This window comes from Tachysurus vachellii, chromosome 19 (genome assembly GCF_030014155.1).
Source record: "Tachysurus vachellii isolate PV-2020 chromosome 19, HZAU_Pvac_v1, whole genome shotgun sequence".
Lineage (NCBI taxonomy): Eukaryota > Metazoa > Chordata > Actinopteri > Siluriformes > Bagridae > Tachysurus > Tachysurus vachellii.
In genome coordinates, this window is record NC_083478.1 from 8,226,226 (window position 1) to 8,247,695 (window position 21,470).

General features: G+C 37.6%; 1 protein-coding gene across 1 annotated transcript in view; it reads left to right on the forward strand.

The window, feature by feature from the left end:
• The first annotated feature begins 169 nt into the window (after positions 1-169).
• noc2l (NOC2-like nucleolar associated transcriptional repressor) overlaps positions 170-21,470 on the forward strand; it is a 36,635-nt gene continuing 15,334 nt past the window's right edge. Inside the window, exons 1-14 of the mRNA XM_060893530.1 lie at positions 170-284; positions 900-1,025; positions 2,002-2,185; positions 3,241-3,354; positions 6,625-6,739; positions 6,824-6,917; positions 7,026-7,104; positions 7,197-7,307; positions 8,041-8,154; positions 10,389-10,577; positions 10,688-10,827; positions 13,407-13,518; positions 17,469-17,582; positions 20,487-20,588. Of these exons, the coding sequence (XP_060749513.1) occupies positions 265-284; positions 900-1,025; positions 2,002-2,185; positions 3,241-3,354; positions 6,625-6,739; positions 6,824-6,917; positions 7,026-7,104; positions 7,197-7,307; positions 8,041-8,154; positions 10,389-10,577; positions 10,688-10,827; positions 13,407-13,518; positions 17,469-17,582; positions 20,487-20,588 (1,614 nt within the window). The 5' untranslated portion in view covers positions 170-264. The remainder of the gene's footprint in view (positions 285-899; positions 1,026-2,001; positions 2,186-3,240; positions 3,355-6,624; positions 6,740-6,823; positions 6,918-7,025; positions 7,105-7,196; positions 7,308-8,040; positions 8,155-10,388; positions 10,578-10,687; positions 10,828-13,406; positions 13,519-17,468; positions 17,583-20,486; positions 20,589-21,470) is intronic.

Here is a 21,470-nt window from a genome sequence, read left to right on the forward strand (position 1 = left end):
CACGCCGACTGTTGAATTTCATTCATTAAAACGTGCTGTGTAGATTTCATTTACCTTTAAAAAATAACCTGGTTATGTTACGTAGTATGTGTACGAACAACATATTAGAAAGCTCAAAGGTTAAAAGGAGTTTACTCTGTTTTTTTTCTATGTGCTTCTTTTTAGGCTTTCAATCTCGCGATATAACCAACATGACACAAAAGATCAACAGAGCGTAGCGGTGCATTGTGGGTAGTGCGTCCATAAGCACGTTGGAGATCCAGCATGGCAGGAAAGATCAAGAGGTAACGTAAAGTGCGAGTTTTTATTTTTCCATTAACAGCGCAAATAATTCATTCGGAGTGTTGCTGAGTGAACAGAGACTCTTTATAGAATATAGAGTTGTTCGATTAAATAACTGTTTTTGATTGTGTAGTAAGATGTACTGGGCGTTAGCATTAGCCACCTAGCTGGCTACATGGAAGTATTAGCACTTATATGTTGTGAACTATGGCCACTGTGATATTAAGGGTGTTCTAGCGAAATAGAAATCTTCTATTGTATATCAACTCTAATGTATCCCAGTAAATTAGTGGTAGTGTTTAGCTTGATGGTGGGTGTACAGAATAACTCCCTTGGCTCAGGACTGTGTTGTAAACTTTATAACTTGGCATTTCTATACCTAAGTATGCTTGCAATACATCTTGTAGAGAAAATGCACCAAATATTGATTTAAAGTAAACTTTAGCCTCCTACGGTTCATTGCGCAGCTTCACATAATGCCTACTAATGTTTGGGAAGAAATCGAAGCAACTGCACAAACTAACTACATTTTGCATTTGATGGGACTATATCTAGAGCTAGAACATCAGATGCGTTATTTGTACAATGTTACAATTTTGTGCATGCTTGTGTTACAGGAAGTTGGAGGATCTGAGCGTGGATGAATTCCTGTTGTCTGGATTTGACTCTTGCGAGGGGAATGAGTCTGAAGATGATGTTTCCTCCATGGAGAATGGTACAAATAACTCTGTACCCCGAGACAAGTAAGCATTTTATAGAGAAAATTGCACACAGCTGTGCAATTTGGTCAGGCAGTAATACTTTATTTATTTATTTTTTAGTAATAAGATTATTTTAATTGTAAAATAAGAAAGTTCCTGCTGATTCGTTCACTCTTTTATTCACGATTTCCCAGATACATTCCATCCAGTTCAGCCTAAAAGCATTTCCGAATGCAGATTTACAAATCTTAAATACCTCAGAACAATCAGTAGAAAATCTCACAGTTTAAAATGCACCTGAAAATTGTCTAAACGTAGTATTGTATAGTATGGCATGGGTTAGGTGCAAAAAAAAAAAACTAACTAATTTATTCTAATGATTCACCAACAGAGTAAACAAATGAGTGACGAATTATACTACATTTAATTTATTGAGTGCTTCCATATCATATAACCTCATTGGGATGCTTCACTGTGTCTATTCCACTCCTCTGTATTCGCCACATAAAATTACTCTTCCTAGTAGAGTTAGTGATGTAATCAGCAGACATGGCAAGGGGCACTTACTGAATTGTAACTTAAAATATGAAAACCTGGAAGCAGGGATGGCATTTCGGTCATAAGCATCTTTAACAGAAATGCACAAATCAATGTGATTTAGGTAGCCAAATTGTTATGACAAAATTAAAAAAAACTTTTGGTAACTTGTGAAATGTGAAACAAGTGGCAACTTGTTGTTTAACTTGTGAAACAAGTGAAATGTCACTTGGTCAATATTCATTTCTTGTATTTGTTTAAAAGCAATATCGCAATTGTGCATTGCTGCTTTATTAGCTGTGCGTCTCTAGAAATCTCACAAAATTAGAACTATACTTTTTATTTGAAATTTTAATGTGACATTGCTGTATTTATTGATTCAATGCAGTGTTCATTTATCGTGTGATTGATCTGGATTTCTTTAATATGAATCACTTTGCTATGCCACAATTCAAACTTTTTTTTTTTAAATATAATAAAGGAGTCTCACAAAGAAGGGCAAAGCATCTCAACACAAAGACCAGCTGTCAAGGCTTAAGGACCAAGATCCAGAGTTCTACAAGTTTCTGAAGGACAATGACCACAATCTGCTGAATTTTGATGACGCAGATAGTTCAGACGATGAGGAGGAAGAGAAATACCATACGCTCCCATCTCAACTGGAGGTATGTACTTCATATACCGATATTAAATATACTAAATATTTAATCTCAACTCCACAAGTTTAATGCTGCCATATATTTCTTTTGGCAAGTCAGTTTGGTCATCTACTTTGTTCACCCCAAAAACACTTCACTAAACTATCAATTACAAACAAATAGATTTCAGAATTAATTCATCATATAAGATGTCTTGTGGGTCAGATGTATACATGCCAAAGTTGATTCTCTTTAAACAGTCTGATATGGGTGTAATGTAATTATAAATTTAATTAAATCCCCCTTCCTGGAAAAGGAACATCAGTAAGTAGATCCTAACTATATTATGCATGACTGAGTTACACCAGTTCCATCAGGAGGAAAAGGCAACAATTCTGAAATGCTACAGCAAACATTTGATTCTAGTGAAGAAATAAAATGGCAATGCCACCAATCTGTAATACAAAGTTCATATACAATATATAATATAGCTGCCAGCAGCAATTATTGGAAAGTTTCCAGAACTTTAAATGAAATAGAAAGAGTTTATGTATTTAGCAAACGTGTAAACACTTGTATTGGAGATGGAACAAGACACTGACACTTAACGAGTTTTGTAACAATAATGCATCTTAACACACAATTCAAAATGGCCAACATTAGAAAAATGGGTATCATTCAATTCATGATTTTAGGCCAAATTATACAGAAATTATGAAAAAAAAGTTTTATTTTGTGACCAGTGGGTGGTGCTTTTCTGAAACTGCTCACGTACCTTCATGGTTATGATGAAACGCACCAAATTTGGTGTCAGTATGCCAACTCATTGAAGGGATATAAATACATGAAAAAGAACGTTAATTTGTTTTGGAGGAGTACCAAACTCCCAAAAGATTCAAGCCTCTAAGATGTGTAGTTCAGTGTGCACATCAAGATTTTAGGACAGACTAATAATAATAATAATACAATAACCATAGGGTGTCTGCACATTTGTGAATCTGAGAACTGTGTTTGTCATTTTCCAATGATGATAAGTAACAGTGAAAAACTAATTTTAACTGATTACCTTTCTGTGATTTCAGGTTGCCAGCTCAGATGAGGAGGTGGATGAGAATGATGAGAAGAAGGAAAAAAGTGCAAAAAATACAACAAAAGTCACAGTTAAGATGATTGAGAATTGGAAAAAGGCACTTAAGGTAATATTTGTCTTTATGCTAATGCAGTTGAATTTTCTTCACAAATGTGGCTTCATTATCATATCATGCATTTCATGTTACAATTGAGGAGACTCAATGCCTCCTCTTTTCACATTTTCAGAGTTAATATTAAAACCTTTCGCATGTCCCTCAAGTGCTCTAGTTTTCTTATTGCTGTGAGATGTTAATGGTTGTGTGATAGTGTTAATTTCGTCAGACGACAACAACCTTTCAACAACCTTTTTTTTTCAAGACGAGACGATGACAAGACTGCACCACTGTACAAAAACTAAGACTAAATTAACATGCATTATTGTTGACGAAAAAAGACGAGACGAAAATGTTTTGTATAAAATAAAAACTAAGATAAAATGTCTTTTCGTCTACAATTGTCTCTGCTTTGTCATCAGCTGTTACGCCTTTAAAATATTCAGAACGAGTTTGCGGCTTCGCGCTGTTTAGTGTGTGCGTAGAAAGAATTCGTCCACACGCTGCTCAAAAAAAAAAAAAGTCCTGAGCGCAAGTCCACCGTCTAAGCAGGCTTATTGTGTTAAATTATATTTCCTGTTGCTGCGCAGGCTCTTTTACAGCTTATGTCCCGATGACCGGTCTTTGCATTACGATTAAATGCAGTATCAATAAAGTAAAAAATGTGATGTGCAGTCAAGTTCAAGTGAAACATATGTGAAACACTTTTTTTTACTGAAATGTTTATCAGTAATAATCTCAGTAATGTGTTTTTTTAAAAAAGACTTCAATCTTTTGACTAAAACTAGACTAAAATTAAAAGACTTTTAGTCGACTAAAACTTGACTAACAAAAAAAGATATGTGAATGACTAAATATGACTAAAACTAACAAGGACATTTGGCACAAGACTAAGACTAAATTAAAAATAGGAATGACGAAATTAACACTATTGCGTGACAGTGTAACATTGCTTGTACTGTTTCAATGACATTTAAATGGAGAGAAATTTGAACAGTTACAGTCTGGTTTCTTTTCTCACCCACATTTTTTTAAGCCTGGCTAATCAGTGATGTATATGCTGATAAGGACTGGACTGTTACTGTGAAATTTCATTATAAAATTGATCAGTCAAGATTTAGTAACACAGATTAACATGCTAGTTGTTTAGAGTGGCTCTTTTCCCTCTTTTATTCTCTAGATCATCAGTTAACACCAGTAATAACAGCATTTTGAAAGAAGTTACACAACCTGTGCAGTTTGTGCCATCAGTTTCAGAGTGGTTTATATTTAAGCCTGCTAAACAGCAGGTTAGTAGTTTCTAGCAAGTCTAGTAAATAATAAACTTGAAAGCAGTAGACAATCTTCTTCTAGAACCCAAACACACACATAGGCTTTATTTAGCTATATTATGTATATTAATCTCATTCGACTAATAAATGCTGAATATGAGGATGTGGAGCTGATATAATGTGACTGCTACTTTACACCGATGTTCACAAAATAAAAACACAAAGTATTTGTACAAGGATGTGTGATTTTGCAAGTCTGATAAATCTGTGCAGTCTATAATTTGTCGAATTGAGTCGGTGCCTTTTTAAACATATATTGGACATTAAACTTCTACTGATTGCTGTATTTATTTCAAGCTTCAAGCTTAGTTTGTCATGTAACAGGGTTTGTTCACGGTGTTTGAAGCACTTGAGTCTAGGGGTAATATTTGATGCCAATTAAACGTTTGAGCCACATATCCAAAATACTGTTAAAACCTCTTTCTTCCATCTCAGAAATATTGCCAGATTACGTCCAATGCTGTCGATTTCTGTTGCTGAGAGACTGAACAACACTTCTGTGTTTTCCCGTATCGATTACTGTAATGCCTTGTTGGCCGGGGTGTCAAACGGTACCTTAAACAAATTGCAGGTAGTGCAAAATTCGACTGCTAGAATTCTAACTAGAACAAAGTTAAGAGAGCATATTACTCCCGTTTTGGAGTCCTTGCACTGGTTCCCCCTTAGGTTTAGGGTTGATTTTAAGATTTTGATGCTTACCTACAAGGCCTTACATGAGTTGGCTCCTCAATATCTGACTGAGCTTTTAATTCCTTATATTCCATCTCGCGACCTTCGTTCTTCTGAAACTGGTCTTTTAACTGTTCCATTAACTCGTTTACGATCAATGGGAGATAGGGATTTCTCTTCACCAAAACTTTGGAATTCTTTACCAACTGAGATAAGGCAAGCAAAATCTCTTGCCATTTTTAAATCTCAGCTTAAAACTCAATTTTTTAGGGTAGCTTTTAATTGACCAATTGTAATTTTACAATTTTATAAAATGTATAAAATATGCTTATTTTATTGTCTGTTGTTGTTGCTTTAATTTTAATCTTTATATTATGTGGTGTATTTTTGTTGTTTTATTTGTTTTTGTAAAGTGCTTTGAGATGTACTTTCAAAGGCACTATAGAAAGTAAAGGTTATTATTATTATTATTATTATTATTATTATTATTATTGAATTTGGCAATTTGGAATTTTTTTGAAGCACTGGAAAACTTTTAAAATATATTTATTTTAATCTAATGGTGCTCAAGAAGTGTAGAAGATATAAAACCATTGAATATCTTTGATAGAACACAAATGCAGTCCTTTTACTCTACATATAACACCTCTGCAGCTTCTCTCCCTCCTTTTTCATTTATTTAAACAAACCGCTCCTGTGACTCAACTGCAGACATAACAATGTTATGCTGAAGACAAAACAATGTCTACGAAATGCAAATTTAATCTAGCATGGCTGGAAGCGACGGCATATCGGAATTAGCTTCTTGTCCATTGTGAATTTTTATTAGTATATTTATCGATTGGATTTATATATTAAAAAAAAAATAATATGTTGTACTGTCTTGTGTAGTCCTTGAAAAGCAATTATGAAGCGTCTGTATGAACCATGGTGCAAGGAGTACCATGCTGTTGTAGGGGCAAAAAACCTTCAACAGAACAGACCAGTTGTAAAGTGGATTTAATGTTATCACCTTGAAATGAATAGATTTTTACCAAGAAAATTATTATAAAAGATTTACCCTGTAGCATCACGTCCCAAAGTGTATTGTTTTTTTTTTTTTTTTTTTTACCACAGCAAGTTTTATTATTGATTACATTCATGTTTCTCCAGTAACCACTTATACTTAACCAGTATCCAGGTCCAAATCGCCATGCCAACAGTCACATTTTATAAAACATATTAATAAATGTCACATCCTACTTTTTGGCTGTTTTTATAGTTATTATTGTTGGTATTGCAGAAAGAAGCTACTGCCCCGTTGATCCGGGACATCACACAGGCGTTCAAAGCTGCAGTGGCAACTACAAAAGGCGACAAGGAAATAGAGTGTCGCTACACTGTGGATGACAGTTCAGGTAAATTCCCCCCTTTAATGAAATGCATTATGTGTTAAGTTGTAAGTCATATGTAGACTGAAATGCTTGTTTTCTTTCACCCAGTATTCAATGCGCTGATCCTGTTCTGCCTAAAGGACATGTATGGTGCTTTGAACAAACTGCTAAATTTCAAAGCTCCGGAAAAAGATAAAAAAAAGTAAATACACGTTCATGCACAATTTTTTTTTAATCACGGTTCTATTTTTTAGTGTTTATTATTCTTAACAAAATCACCTGATTTCTGTATGTATATATTTTTTGCCAGATTAATAATGCCCACGTCAAGTCCCAGGTGGCAGAAGAATCAGCTTGATATCAAAATGTACTTGAGTGGACTTGTTCAGGTATGGTTTATTTGTGTGTGTTTTTTTTTTTATTTAAGTTTATCTTGTCACACGGTTGCAGTTATGTGGACTGAATTTCTGACTTTTCTCAGCTGCTCTCCAGTCTCACCCAGTCCACAGTCATCACTGCTGTTCTCCGCCATGCAAATCAGATGGTGCCCTACTTCCTGTGTGTGCCTAAACAGTCCCGCCACCTTCTGAAGGTGAGAGTGCAGGATTTTTTTATCCTTATGGTTATAAAATTGAAATGTTGGTGTATGTATGCATGCAGTAGAAGTAAACAAATCACTGAAAGCTCCATTGATTTGCTCAGTCTTACAGAATTGTTACCCAGAAACCCTTGCGTTACATTTACAGCATTTGGTAGACACCTTTTTCCAGAGCGACATACATTTTGTATAAAATTTTTATACAACTTAGACGATTTGAACTCACAACCTTCTGATTAGCGTTCATGCCTTACCCACTAAGCTACCACCTAATAGTCCCTCAGAGATTTTAGGAAAACCTTGATTTGGATTTTTTGTGGAAAACCTTGAATTGGTGAAACTGCAAGAACAGGATTTTACTACTATATACAGTATGTCATTAATTTCAAGGATGGCAATATTGGTCTTTGGTGCATGTGAAAAGAAGAGGGCTTTGGCTGACTGAGCTTTGTGATGACATCAGACACATCTAGGCCCAAATCCATATGAATCTTAACTTGGTGTAAAGAAATAAAACCTCGTTCTTTTGATGAATCTTGGCCTACCTTTTGTCTGTGCTGCTAACCAAATTAAGAAGTTAATGTCTTCGCTCTCATAACAAGAAAAGTAAAAAAATGACAATGTGTCTTTATTTAAATATTATAATGATCTTAGTAAAACTGTAAGAATACTTATTATTATTGCACACACAAGAACACATCATTTTCTCCTCTGTTTCTCTTTGTAGCAACTGATAAAACAGTGGAGCACAGGAGAGGAGACAGTGCGAGTGCTGGCATTTCTGGCCATCAACAAGATCTGCCGTCAGAAACAGAGCATGTTCCTAAACCCCGTCCTTAAGGTAAACCTGCCCCTCATCCAAGCCTTCAACACTGGAGCAACAACACGTACAACAAGCATATAGTGACAAGCAGCAGTCAGAACATTCTTTTCCAAGGTTCCTAATTATTTCTTTACATGTCATTAATGATAGCTGGGCATTAGAAAAGAACATGAGTTTTTGACTTTCTTTTAAATAGACAAAATGGTTTTTTAATCAATAATTTGAGGAATAACAGTGTGATTCTAGCCCTCTCTTGAGCTACAGGTACTCGCCGACTTAAGAATCTTACAAAGGACGATAGGCATACGACAAAAGTGTCAGAAATATTTTACATTTTGCGCGACAGGTAATCATAGCTTAGTGTGTGGTACGATATTTTGGGCTTCCACCTTGTAGCGATCGATAGAGTGCAGTTGTCTTGGTGTAAGAGCTCGCATTTATTTTCTGTGTTTTTGCTCCTTTATCATTGCCATCCTCATCTTCTTACAACTAAGTTAACTTGGCTAACGTATGATACATAACTTTAGCGGTTTCATTTTAAGGTTGCCACTGTAGTTGAAGTTTTTTTTAGCAGATAGGTTTATTTCCCGAACAAACTTTCGATTAGCTTTCATTAGCCAAATGTACTGTAATGTACAGTTTACTTCCTGAAAAAGTGCAGACCAGAGTATGGCCACGTTCACACTGCAGGTAAAAGTGGCCCAAATCCGATTTTTTTGGGGTCAAGTGACCAGGTCAGACTTCTTCAGGAGCAGTGTGAACACTCAAATCTGGCCCAGATCTGATTTTTTCAACTCGGATCAGGGCCACTTCCATATGTGGTCCTGAATCAGACCCAAATCTGATTTTTTTCCAATGTGGCCGCAGTGTGAACAGCCAAGGTGGATTTGATGCGACTTTTAAGTCAATCTACATCGACATTCGTCACAATTATGCGCAAAAAAAAAAAAAGGTTTCGCCGGCGCAAAAAGAAAAAAAGTTTTCGCCGGCGAAACCTTTTTTATTTTATTTTATTTTTTAATTTTTTTATTTTTTTTTTGCGCCGGCGAAAACGTGACAAACATGACTGGTAACGTGTGTGTTAAGAGTGTTATATAAAGTGGTTACGTGAACCAGCTCATAATGTTTGCATTGAATACATCACATTATAGCATTACATGATATGTTTGCTTGCATCAGATGATACAACACTTCCTCCATAACCTCGCCAACTTTTTAGCGCAACGGCGTGCTGCGTGTGATGTCATTGTTATTGTTCGTTTGCGCATGCGGGTCAGTTTGAAACAGCAAACAGTTCACACTGGTATCTGATATAGGCCACATTTTAAAAGGTAATGTGAACAGCCAAACAAAAAAAATCAGATCTGAGCAAAATATCCGAATTGAGCATTAAGACTTGCTGTGTGAACGTGGCTTAAGAGTTTCGTTCACATTTAAAGGAATCACGATCCAGTGTAACTAAACTCGCACCACCTCCTACAGGTGCCCACAGTTTTGGCAATGCTTCCTGGTCTACGTGACAGCTTCAACATTACCAGTTTTTCACAGGAACTGTTTTCACAGGAATTGTCTCAGCATGAAAGGCAAATGGAATCGGAATCATTCATTAAACTCCGCTGTAAACAAGCTGTCCCATGTAAACTTGTCCTTCTTTAGTATTTTGCAAGTGTGGGTGCATGTTTTTATTCCAGCCAAGCAGGAGCTACACCTGAACGTTTATTTAAACCTAAGGTCAGCTGATTAAACTAGTGGTCAGAGTTGTTCCTGTTTTAGAGAACCTACACACAAAATTTGCAGATACCACTGGTTTATAGACAAAGCATACGAATGTTATCCAGATCACAAATATTTGCAAATCATTTATTTAGATCTCCTGTGTTTTGTGTTTAAATATAATTTGTGGCTTTACCTCAACTGGAGTGTTTTTAAAAAATAAATAAAAATAAAGTTCATTAAGCTTTAATATAGCAGTATGTGCACTATTCAGATCTCTGTGAATTCACTGGTACTACAGAATATTTACTACAGAAATCTAACATATTAGAACAAGTTCGTTAATATAAACCTTTAATCAGTCAGATGTGTGAAAGCAAAATTTGCCAATATATTTAATATTCATGAAAATTAACTAAGTGATTTTAGCTTATGGTATTAGCTTTGTTTTTTTCTCCACCTACATTGTGTCTGGAACTTCTAAGCCTAATCCATCTGGTTCTAAATGTAACAAGCACATGTAATTTCTTTCTTTGCAGCAAATGTACATCGCTTATGTCCAGAACTGTAAGTTCACCTCGCCCAATGCGCTTCCTTTTATAAGCTTTATGCAACGTACAATGGCTGAGATGTACTCTCTGGACACACAAGTCTCTTACCAGCACGGCTTTATCTATATCCGGCAGCTCGCCATTCACCTCCGCAATGCCATGAACATGAAGAAGAAGGTAATCAGCCTTAGCATCAACTTCAGTCAGTATTTTGAATTATGCTCAGGAGCCATTTAAGTATTTATTTGTAATGATCTCTCTCTGTCTGTGCATCTGTCTGTGTGTAGGAGACGTACCAGTCTGTTTATAACTGGCAGTACATACACTGCCTGCATCTGTGGTGTCGAGTGTTGAGCACAATCTACCCCAGCGAGGTGCTCGAGCCCCTAATCTACCCCCTGTCTCAGGTCATCGTCGGCTGCATCAAGTAAGCTCGCTATTCTGAATTGATTCGCTATTCATTTTTTCCCTAAGGCTGCTGTGGACACTCGACTCACAGAAACAGGAAAGTTGAAAACCGGAAGAATGACACCATATCTTTTTCCAGCCTGTAGAGTTTCGTGAAGCTGAAAGTCTTGACTGACCGAAGTCGAACCCCATGTACAACCCCTGGCAAAAAGTATGGAATCACCCCTCTCAGAAGATGTTCATTCAAATGTTTAATTGTGTAGAAAAAAGCACAAGCACATATATGCCACAAAACAATTATCACTCAACAGTCCAAACTTCTGGCTGTATAAAACACTTAAAAAAACAAAGAAAGATAACTATAGTCAATTACAACTGTTTTTACAGATCAAACAGAGGGAAAAGATATGGAATCACTCAAATCTGAGGAAAATTATATGGAATCACCAAATAAAAACACTACTAGTACTTTGTTGCACCACCTCTGGCTTTTATAACAGCTTGAATTCTCTGAGGCATGGATTTAACTAATGACAAACAGTATACTTCATCCATGTCTCCAGCTTTGTCTTATTGCAGTTGCCAGATCAGCTTTGCAGGTTGGAGACTTGTCGTGGACCATTTTCTTTAATTTCCACCACAGATTTTCAATTGGATTGAGGTCCGTACTATTTGCAGGCCATGCCATTGACATTACTGTAGGAATGTTTTCACAGATTTTGCCCTATGGCACGATGCATTATCATCCTGAAAAATGATGCTACCATCACCAAACATCCTTTCAATTGATGGAATAAGAAAAGTGTCCAAAATCTCAACATAAACTTGTGCATTTATAGAAGATGTAATGACCGTCATCTCTCCCATACCTTTACCTGACATACAACCCCATATCATTTTTGATTGTGGAAATTTGCATGTTTTCTTCAGGCAGTTGTCTTTATAAATTTCATTGGAACGGCACCAAACAAAAGTTCCAGCATCACCCTGCCCAATGCAGATTCGTGATTCATCACTGAATATAACTCTCATCCAGTCATCCACAGTCCAAGATTATCTTTCTTTAGCCCACTGAAACCTTGTTTTTTTTCTGTTTAGATGTTGATGGTTTTCGTTTGGCTTTTCTGGATGTAAATACCATTTATTTTAGGTGATTTCTTACAGTTCGGTCACAGACAACATTGACTCCACTTTCTGCCCATTTGTTCCTCATTTGTTTTGTTGTGCATTTTCTGTTTTCAAGGCATATTGCTTTAAGTTTTCTGTCTTGGTGCTTTGATGTCTTTCTTGGTCTACCAGTACGCTTCCCTTTTACAACCTTTCCATTTGATTTGTACTTGGTCCAGATTTTAGACACAGCTGACTGGGAACAACCAACATCTTTTGCAACATTCCATGAAGATTTACCTTCTTCGAGAAGTTTGATAATCCTCTCCTTTGTTTCAACTGACATCTCTCGTGTTGGAGCCATGAGTTATGTCAATCATCTTGGTTCAACACATCACTAATGTGTGCAAGCGCTCTTTATTAACTGCAGACTAATTAGCAGTTGTAATCAGATACAGGTGTTTGTTTTACAAATGCAAAGTGCATGGTGATTCCATATCATTTTCCTCAGATTTGTGCGATTCCATATTTTTTTTCCTCTGTTTGATCTGTAAAAACAGTTGTAATTGACTATAGTTATCTATCTTTGTTTTATTTTAAGTGTTTTATACAGCCAGAAGTTTGGATTGTTGAGTGGAAATTGTTTTGTGGCATCTATGTGCTTGTTTTGTATACACACTTGTATACACACAATTAAACATTTGAATGAACATCTTCTGAGAGGGGTGATTCCATACTTTTTGCCAGGGGTTGTAGTCTTCTGCTGCTGTAGTCTAACTACCTTAAGGTTCTGTGATGCTTTTCTGCTCACCGTGGCTGCAAAGTGCAATTTAACAGTTGTTTGAAATTGCTTAAAGAAATTAAATACTATCTACAGAAGTAAAATATCATTAGCCTTTGAAATTGCCAATGAAAGCACATATGTATTAACTTTATCATAGTAATTACTGTAATATCACATAAGTTGAAGTGAGCTTTGGCTGAATGCATGTTGTAATGATGTCACATGACACACCTTGGCCCAAACAACAAATCTGTGGAAAATCTGTAGCAATTGTGAAAAATTACAAGCTCCTCAGAATATCCCAGTTTATGGGATTTTGTGGGCATTTTTGTGATGGCTAAATTTGTTTGGTTTTGTTTGTTTTAAAAAACTTCTTTGCAAAGCTATTTTATTTACAACACTTCTACTGAAAGTGCGATGTCTGCAGAATCACCAGCAGGTGGCACTGTTGTCTGTCTTTTAAAGGAGGTTCTGACATCAGTTCACTCTAGTGATTTATTGGCTCATAGTCTGGAGTTGGTTTTACATTTCTGGCCTAACATTCTCTGCACCTTCTATTCATTTATAATTCTGATGTGAAAAATGAGGGAAGCGATACGACTGCAGTTTTGTTACTGTATTATTGCATCTGAGCCAGTATGAAAACGTTTACTTATCGCCACAGCCACTGTTTCTGATTAATGGTGTACGTGTGTTTTGGTGTTTAGGTTGGTGCCCATTTCCCGGTATTACCCGTTGCGGTTACATTGCGTCAGAGCTCTTATCCTGCTATCCAGCAGCACCAAGACCTTTGTGCCTGTACTGCCCTTCCTGCTGGAGGTAAGCGTTTTATACGGCTCATTAATTAAACTTTATTTTAGGTTGATCCATGCAGGTGTTCAGCCGTTTCACGCGTCACTCCCGTGCTGTTCCAGCACACTGCCGTGGCTCAAGTTTCAATCTGTTTGATGCCAGCATGTGTGTGCATGCGTGTGTGTGTGTGTTTGCATGGGATGTGTGAACATGTAAACTCTGTGGCTTTTGTCACCATGGTGCTCCTGTGTCCTGCTGGCTTCTAATAAAAGCCCTAGGAACTGAGTGGGATGCTGGAGCTGGTCCTGTTCTTGAATGCTTACCTGTAGTTAACACTTTTCCTTTGTGTGGGTTTTTTTTTTTTTTTTTTTTTTGCTCCTTTATTTTTAACTGTACAGGTCAAAGTAAAAGTATACAACTCCAGAAAAAAGGCCGTTTAAAGTATGTGGGGCGTATGCATGTTCGAGAGGCCTTTGTATGGAAAGAAGGCCGTCACGCACACATGCGAACACAAGCACGCGCACACACAGAGGGTGAGTGGAAAAGCCGGTTAAACAGTTGACACCATTCAGCGTAGTGAGAGATGAAAGATAGAGAGGACGGAGTGTTTGGTTTGCGTGCAAGTGTTTGTCCAAGCGCCTGTGCATGTTGGATATCTTCGTTATCAGGAGGAGCGGAGGTCACAAACCGTCGTGTGTGTGTGTGTGTGAGGCTGGCATGGGCCCCTGCGGTGACAGCTGCTGTGAGAATAGAAGCGTGGAGGCGACAGCAGCCGCAACCAGCGGAAGAAAGAGGGCCGAGGGACGGGGGGGTGGTCATTGCAGGGGGGAGGGGTGCACGTGTGTTTGTGTGTGAGAGAGAGAATGAGACAGAAAGGTCTGTGGTTCATGCACAGTTCCGAGTGCGCTCTGCACATCACATCCTCTTAGCCTGAGGCGACCCTCTTTCTGCTCCCTGTGTTTATTTGTGATGCGCTGCCTGCACTTCCTGTTTTTTTTTTTTTTTTTTTTGCTCTCTCTGTGAAAAGAGATGTAGCTACTTGCTTTTATTAGAGATGCAGAATGCAGAAGAAGCACCATCTCTGTCCTTCCTCATTCACTTTCCCACAGAGCTGTTCTAATTCCTTTTGAGTGCTAACTTGTGGGGTCTATTACCCTCTGTGTTCTTTGTGATTTTTCTTTTTTTCTTCTTCCCCACCTCTGTTGTAGTTTTCTTTTGTGTGCGTGTGTGTGCATGCGGGACTGAGAGAGTGCTCTATCATTCGGTACTTCCTGTTCTATTGGCCTCTGAGCGTATCAGGTTGGGACCATGTGCCACCACTTCCTCTTGCGTCCCACAGGCCGACACCACATCCGATGTTTGTACAGGCCGGTCATCCCTGAGCATGCTCTCTCTCTCTCTCTCTCTCTCTCTCTCTCTCTCTCTCTCTAAAACACATGTGCACGCACACACACCCCTTTTGAATGACCTCCCATAGACCTCTCAACTGTCTCAGTGTTTTCACACTTACTCACTCACACACTCGCAGACTTTAAACAGTAGTCACACTTGCTCTGAAACTCCCAATGCACAGAATGTGATGTATAGAAATCGTCACTTACACTGAAGTAAACAACGATGCATTTATTAGCCAAGAAAAAGCTTTAATGTGCTGCAAATTTCTATGTTCTAGGTTGACCAGAAACTGACCAGGCTAAAATATGTTTAGCTATTTAATTCACATTTTAATTTAATACACAGTTTCTTGTTATTTATTATTAAGTTTTCAATTTAGCTTTTGTGTTTGTGACCTTAAAGTCAGCAGGTAGCAAACCAAAGTTTTTCCTTGGATATGGCATTTAGACCTCGTGTCACATGCTAAAGATGTCGGCTTCTGGCTGCCATCTTCATCTGCTACTACGTTTAACTGTGAGGTGACCGTGTGAAGGTAGTAAGAGTTTTATAACCGCTTTGTGCTGAATGTTATTTTGCTTATTTTTCAGATTGTTCTGCAGACACAATAGCGAGTAAAACACATCGTGTTTAACATTTCACACCAAATAAAAACCTTTTTTGGAAAAGTCACTTTTTTCTAGTCGTTGAAACCCCTTGCCGCTGAAGTTTGAACGTGAAATATACTTACTTAGTGCAGGACCTAATGATTTGTCAAGCCATTGTATGCAACGTATTGAGTGAAATTGCATATAAACATTTTTCTTACCTTCTTTTTTCTTTTTTTCTATTCCTCTCTACTTATAGCCATGTTCTCTGAGTATGCTGCTTATTTACTCATAAATTACTCATGATACCCTGATTCTAAGCTTCTTAATATGGTTTGTCTTGGAAATCGATTAAGTTCATCGGGTTGCTTATGTCTCTGTATGGGATTATGTAATCAGTGACGGCAAATTCCCGACCTCGGATCTGGCCGGGAGAGTTGCTGCGCCTTGCGATGGTTTTGGTTGGGAGTTTACTGTGTCCTACATCTATCATTACGGTGATGTCTATTGGATCCATTCCACCACAGCTACTGTTTCAGACACTATACGGATACATTGTTCACATCTATCCTGGAGGAATCGAGTCTGATTTTAGTTCTTGAGCAGTAATTCCAGGAAACATTTAAGGAAACAAATACAAAGCAGGAACAACTGAAACTAATTGCATTGTGTTTGCTATACTGAACATCACTTGATTGGACAAACACAAGCTGGAAAGACTTTTATTCTGTATTTGTTGATTATAAATATATCCAGTAACTGCGTAGTTCTTATTTGGGATATTTTCAAAACTCCGATTGAAACATGCTTTAAAAGACACTTGAGCATTAATATTCCTATGTTTCCCAGTAGATCAAACCACAAGGTAGCTTTCCTAGTTGGTGAGAAATTGACAGGTGTATCGCGCTCTGCACATCTTTTTCTGGCATGCAGTTGTGTAAATTTAACAAGTACCGGCTGCTTCAAGATTAAATGGAACTTTCACCCAGCCTTGATTCCCACCACAGTATGCTAATGTTCAGGGAACTAGTTTGTTTTCTTGACCGACTTTCTGAATGGCAGTTAAGGCTGCGAGTGACAGTTGAACAGGTTTTCCCACAGGGAAGTTTTTAATGATCAGATCTCAGACTATGGTGGGAAAGACCTGTAGGTATTCTATTCATGTGCAAATCATGTTGAGGATTGCTTTATAGAAAAATTGTATATATTTACACGTTTAGAACGTTTAGGCCAATAATACTTTTATTAAACTGTGAACATTTCTTATCCTTGTGTTCGAAGCATATAGCAATAGACCGCCTGCTATAATCAATGCTAGACCAGGTTTTTACCCAGAAGGCCATGTTTAGAAAAATAGAACTCTTATTAAATATTAAAGTCAAGCACCTTATACTGTTGTTATTGAGTATGTGACGTAAAACATACATTTTATTTTACAGTAATAAACGTACCATATGAAACCCTGTGAAATTTTATATATATATATATATATATTATATATATATATATATATATATATATATATATATATATATATATATATATATATATATATATATATATATAGCTATTTACACAGTATCTTATTAGAGGGGATAAAATCAAAGTAAATAATCTATTCGTTTCGACCACATAGTACTGATGCAGTACATAGTGAAATGATCAAGTGATGCTCAGGACCATGGTGCTACATAGTCACAGAGCTCCCTAAGCCAAAACACAGGACATTGCACAGTGGAGCTCAAGGTGCTGTGACTTACAAGCACACAACAGTATTTGCCAGCATGGCGCAATGTAGCGAGTGTACACACAAACTTAACATGCAGTTCAGTTCAAGTCAGTGTCGATCACCGTCGATATAAATCCAACATGGATTTGCATTTAATCCAAGCTGCAATATACAGACGTTTCCATAGTGCTGTTTTTGTGATTTTGGGCTTTATTGCTTCTCGTGTGGATCCAGAATTTATTTCTGAATGTATTTTATGTTGTTCTCAGATCCTTCAGCAGGAAGACTTCAATAAGAAGCCAGGCCGCATGAGCGTCAAACCCATTAACTTTGCCGTGATTCTCAAACTCAGCAAAACCAACCTGCAGGAGAAAGCCTTCAAGGTGAGCGGTCTCACATTCTCTCTGCATTAAAGGGCAGCTTATGCATGCTGACACACCTGGTAGTGCCGCAACAAACTGTCTGAATAATCAGTACTGTCGAATACGAAAAATGACAGATCAACAAAGACTTTTATATTCGACACATTGTTTATTTACCCAAAAACAGAAATGTAAGAATGCACAGGCCTCTATTGCTGGGTAGGATGTAATATCTCCGTGATACCACTGCACTTCACAGCACCGTGCGCAAAACTGTTTCAAACTCCTATCTGCTGAGGTAGCTTTAAAAGAACACAAAAACCGATTGTCGGATTTCACTGAAAGGCTTCTTGCTTAGATAAGGAGCTGAATGAAGCTACTAGATTGAATAGTAATCTAAAGGTTTGAAATGTTTTTTCACCATTTGAGTTTAATGTGAATGTGACCAACAGAAAACACAAGGGTGAGGTCTTCAATGAGAGAAGCATAAAAACCTTCAACACTGGTTTCATAAAAACAAAAAGTAAAAAGCACGGTGCCTTGCAGTCTGAATAAAGCTGAAACACCTTTCATAACACAACCATTAGAAACGAGTGTAAGTGACATATACTGTATAACTTGATGTTGATGAACAGACAAAATAAATGACAAGGAAAAGATGAGTATGAATTTCAGACTGAGATCAAAGTTTCATCCTATAAGCAATACCTTGCGTGTCTGTTTTCATATGTATGTGTGTATGCATGTTTACTGTGCTATTTATTTTTTTTTCTTTTCCCAATCTTTATTTGTAAATTAAATCGGTTGTTAGTAATATTGTAACTGGGACTAATCATATAAATATTAGACCTTGAGGATTTTACAGTAATGAGATGTTAAATTGCTCCTCACATCATATTATTGATGTTGGTTTGCTTTGTAAATATTTTAGAAATGTATAACTGAAAGTGACATGATATTTGTTTATATTTGTTAAAGATTGTGTTGAGTATTAGTCATTAATTTAAGCAGAGCTATTTATTCATCACTTAATTCACTCAAACCTTAAATAATTGACACTTAAAATATTGAATTTTGAAATATTGAGAAGTTTTCTGTTTCTTTGTTTTTAAATGCTACCACTTTCATTACACACTCACACACACACACAGTCTGTTTCTTATTATTTTTGTGATATTTTGATTAGTTTAGAAAATTTATCAATTCTTAAAACTAAGCCTGCTACAACCAGAGATAGTAGGGTGGACTCTTGTGTCCCTTGAATCACATTAAGAAATAGAAATAGAATTTTTTTTTGATTTTTTTTTTTTTTTTTCCTCTCTGCACTTCTCCTATACCTGTTTGAAGCTCTCATATCTGATGAAAGCCTGTACATGTCATCACAGCAGCTAAAGCAGCACATACTGGGTTTTTGCCAAGAGGATTGCCACTCGACCTGTGGGGATTATCCCATTATTAGCCCAGCTGCAGGATCCAGCCCCTGAGTCTGGTCGCATCACTAAAAATACTCCCCTCCTTCTTGACCTAACCGCCAGCATAGGGACTTTCCATAGTGGAAGAATGCATGCAGAGACAATGAAAGGCTGGCCAAAAAGGCTTTACACCCAACCCCAGGCACAAACATTTTATGGATTAGTGGGATCTGTGTGTTTAAACCTCACTGGGTAAAGTGAGCAGGGTAACATTGCACCCTGTGGCAGGTTCTGGGTGCCAACAAGTCAAATTTTGTACTTCCTGGAAGGCACACCCTTTACAAACTGTCGTGTTGTACAGTGTTAGTTAGCTTTGAGTAATTGTACAGCAGCTGGTGTTCAGAATTAATTTTAGGTTAGCAGTATTGTCACATGAGGGTAACTTTATGCTCACGATGTGCATCACACAGCTCGAAACAGGGACAGCCACCAAAACAGTGACTATATCATTTGATTTGAGAATTTCTTCTATAAGGTTTGCATAAAAAAGTGTAACGTGACAACTCCAAAAGTTTAACTTGAATAATTCCTGGAGCAAAATAATTTTATCTACCTTTTTTCACAAGGGCACTGCTGAAAAAATGATTATGGGTATAACATCCCCCTGGAAGTAGTTCACTGGGTTCCTCTTGTGCGTACTTGGTGTTGTTTAAATCATGATTCCTGTGTGTTAAAAACTAATACTGTTTGTTGCTTCCAGCGAGAAAATGTTAAAATGTCATTACGAAGCTCAGTAACATGTGCTGTTTGTGGCTTCAATTACAACCAGGCAAAAGGTAATTTGTGCCTTAAAGTAGAGTGCTACCACACAGACCTAAAGGTAGGCTTGTAGACCTCAGATAATGCCACTATTCTAAGCCTAATACTAATACTAGTAATCATCATCATCTCTTATCCTTAATTTACTGATCTTTCATAGTATTGTAGCTGTGTGACTTCAAGAGCACCCTGCAGTCTGTATGATGCTAAAACCCAAGCTTTATGGTGTGACACTTCATGTTTTGGCTCCATGCTTCTAAAAAATGTAAATTATTATGAGGATGAGCGGGGAAAAGACCAGGCAGTGTTTCGTCAAGGAGTTGTAGAGTTTGAACAGATTCCTGTTCTTGGCGGATAGGACTGGAACCAAATCTGGTCTTCTGCTGTTGTCTTCAAGGTTCACAATTCTGTGCATTCTGAAGTGATTTTCTGCTCAGTTTAGACGTAGATTGGTTATCTGAACGACTGTAGCCTTCCTGTCGTCTTAAACCAGTTCAACCTTTCTCCAGACTTGTCCCAAGACTTCAACCTGCAGACTCACTAGATTTTTTTTTTTCGTACCATGTTTTTTGTGACACGACTGACTTACTGGATAATTGAACGAATTGTACAGGCCACATTATTGATACTTCTATGTTATGACTAGGTATGAAAGTATTGAACCTGATGTCTGAGATGAATGTGTTTATTACAGGATGGCCTGATTGAGCAGCTCTATGACCTCATACTTGAGTACTTTTACACCCAAGCTGCCACGATCGGCTTTCCCGAGCTTGCTTTGCCCACCATCATCCAGGTACACTATGAGCATATTTTTATTCTTTTTCTTTCTGTACTCTCAGGTCAGACAGTTCACCAGTGACTGTCTGTAAAGCGAGTGAGCGGCGGTCAGGCTTCAATCGTAGTTTGTCTAGTTTCCATTCTTCCCCTCCCCTCCCCCTTCTTACCTTTTGGTTCTTTTTATCATGACGACGACGACTGTTAGACCCACATCCTGTTTGAGAGGCGCTGAAGGCCATGCCTGGGACACCTAACCACAGACTATAGTCCTACTCTCACACCCGCACATGCAGCTACACACAAGTCCAGCTAGTTTCAGGCCTCACACACTGTAAGAGAAGGCTGCAGTCCAACTCCTTTCTGCAGCACAGCCACTCCTCGCTCATTCACACGCAGACACACACTCACACTCGCACACCACACATAGGCCACATCCTGTTCTTTGGCCAAAGCTCAGACCTCCAAAGCTCTGTTAAAAGTCAAGCCCTGAATATTTATTCTTTTGGCCTGTAATAATTCATGTGGGTATTTTTAAAAGGCCGACTTCAGCTAATCCTTGCATTTTATTGTTGGAACACGACTGCGTTTACGATCAGATTTGTTTTTGAAGCATACCTTTGCAGCCAAATAATGATCATAAAAAATCCTGTTTTGTTAATTTTATCAGTTGCATTTATTTGTAATTTATTTGGTTTTATTTTTCTTTTTTTAACATGAAGTGAACATTTTTATATTTATAAACATGAAGTGAACATGCCGAATCTTTATGCCTCTCGCTCTCTCTCTCGCTCTCTCTCTCTCTCTCTCTTGCTCACTCTCTCTCTCTCTCTCTTGCTCGCTCTCTCTCTCTCTCTCTCTCTCTCTCTCTCTCTCTGCCTCTCTCTTCCCCACCATCCAG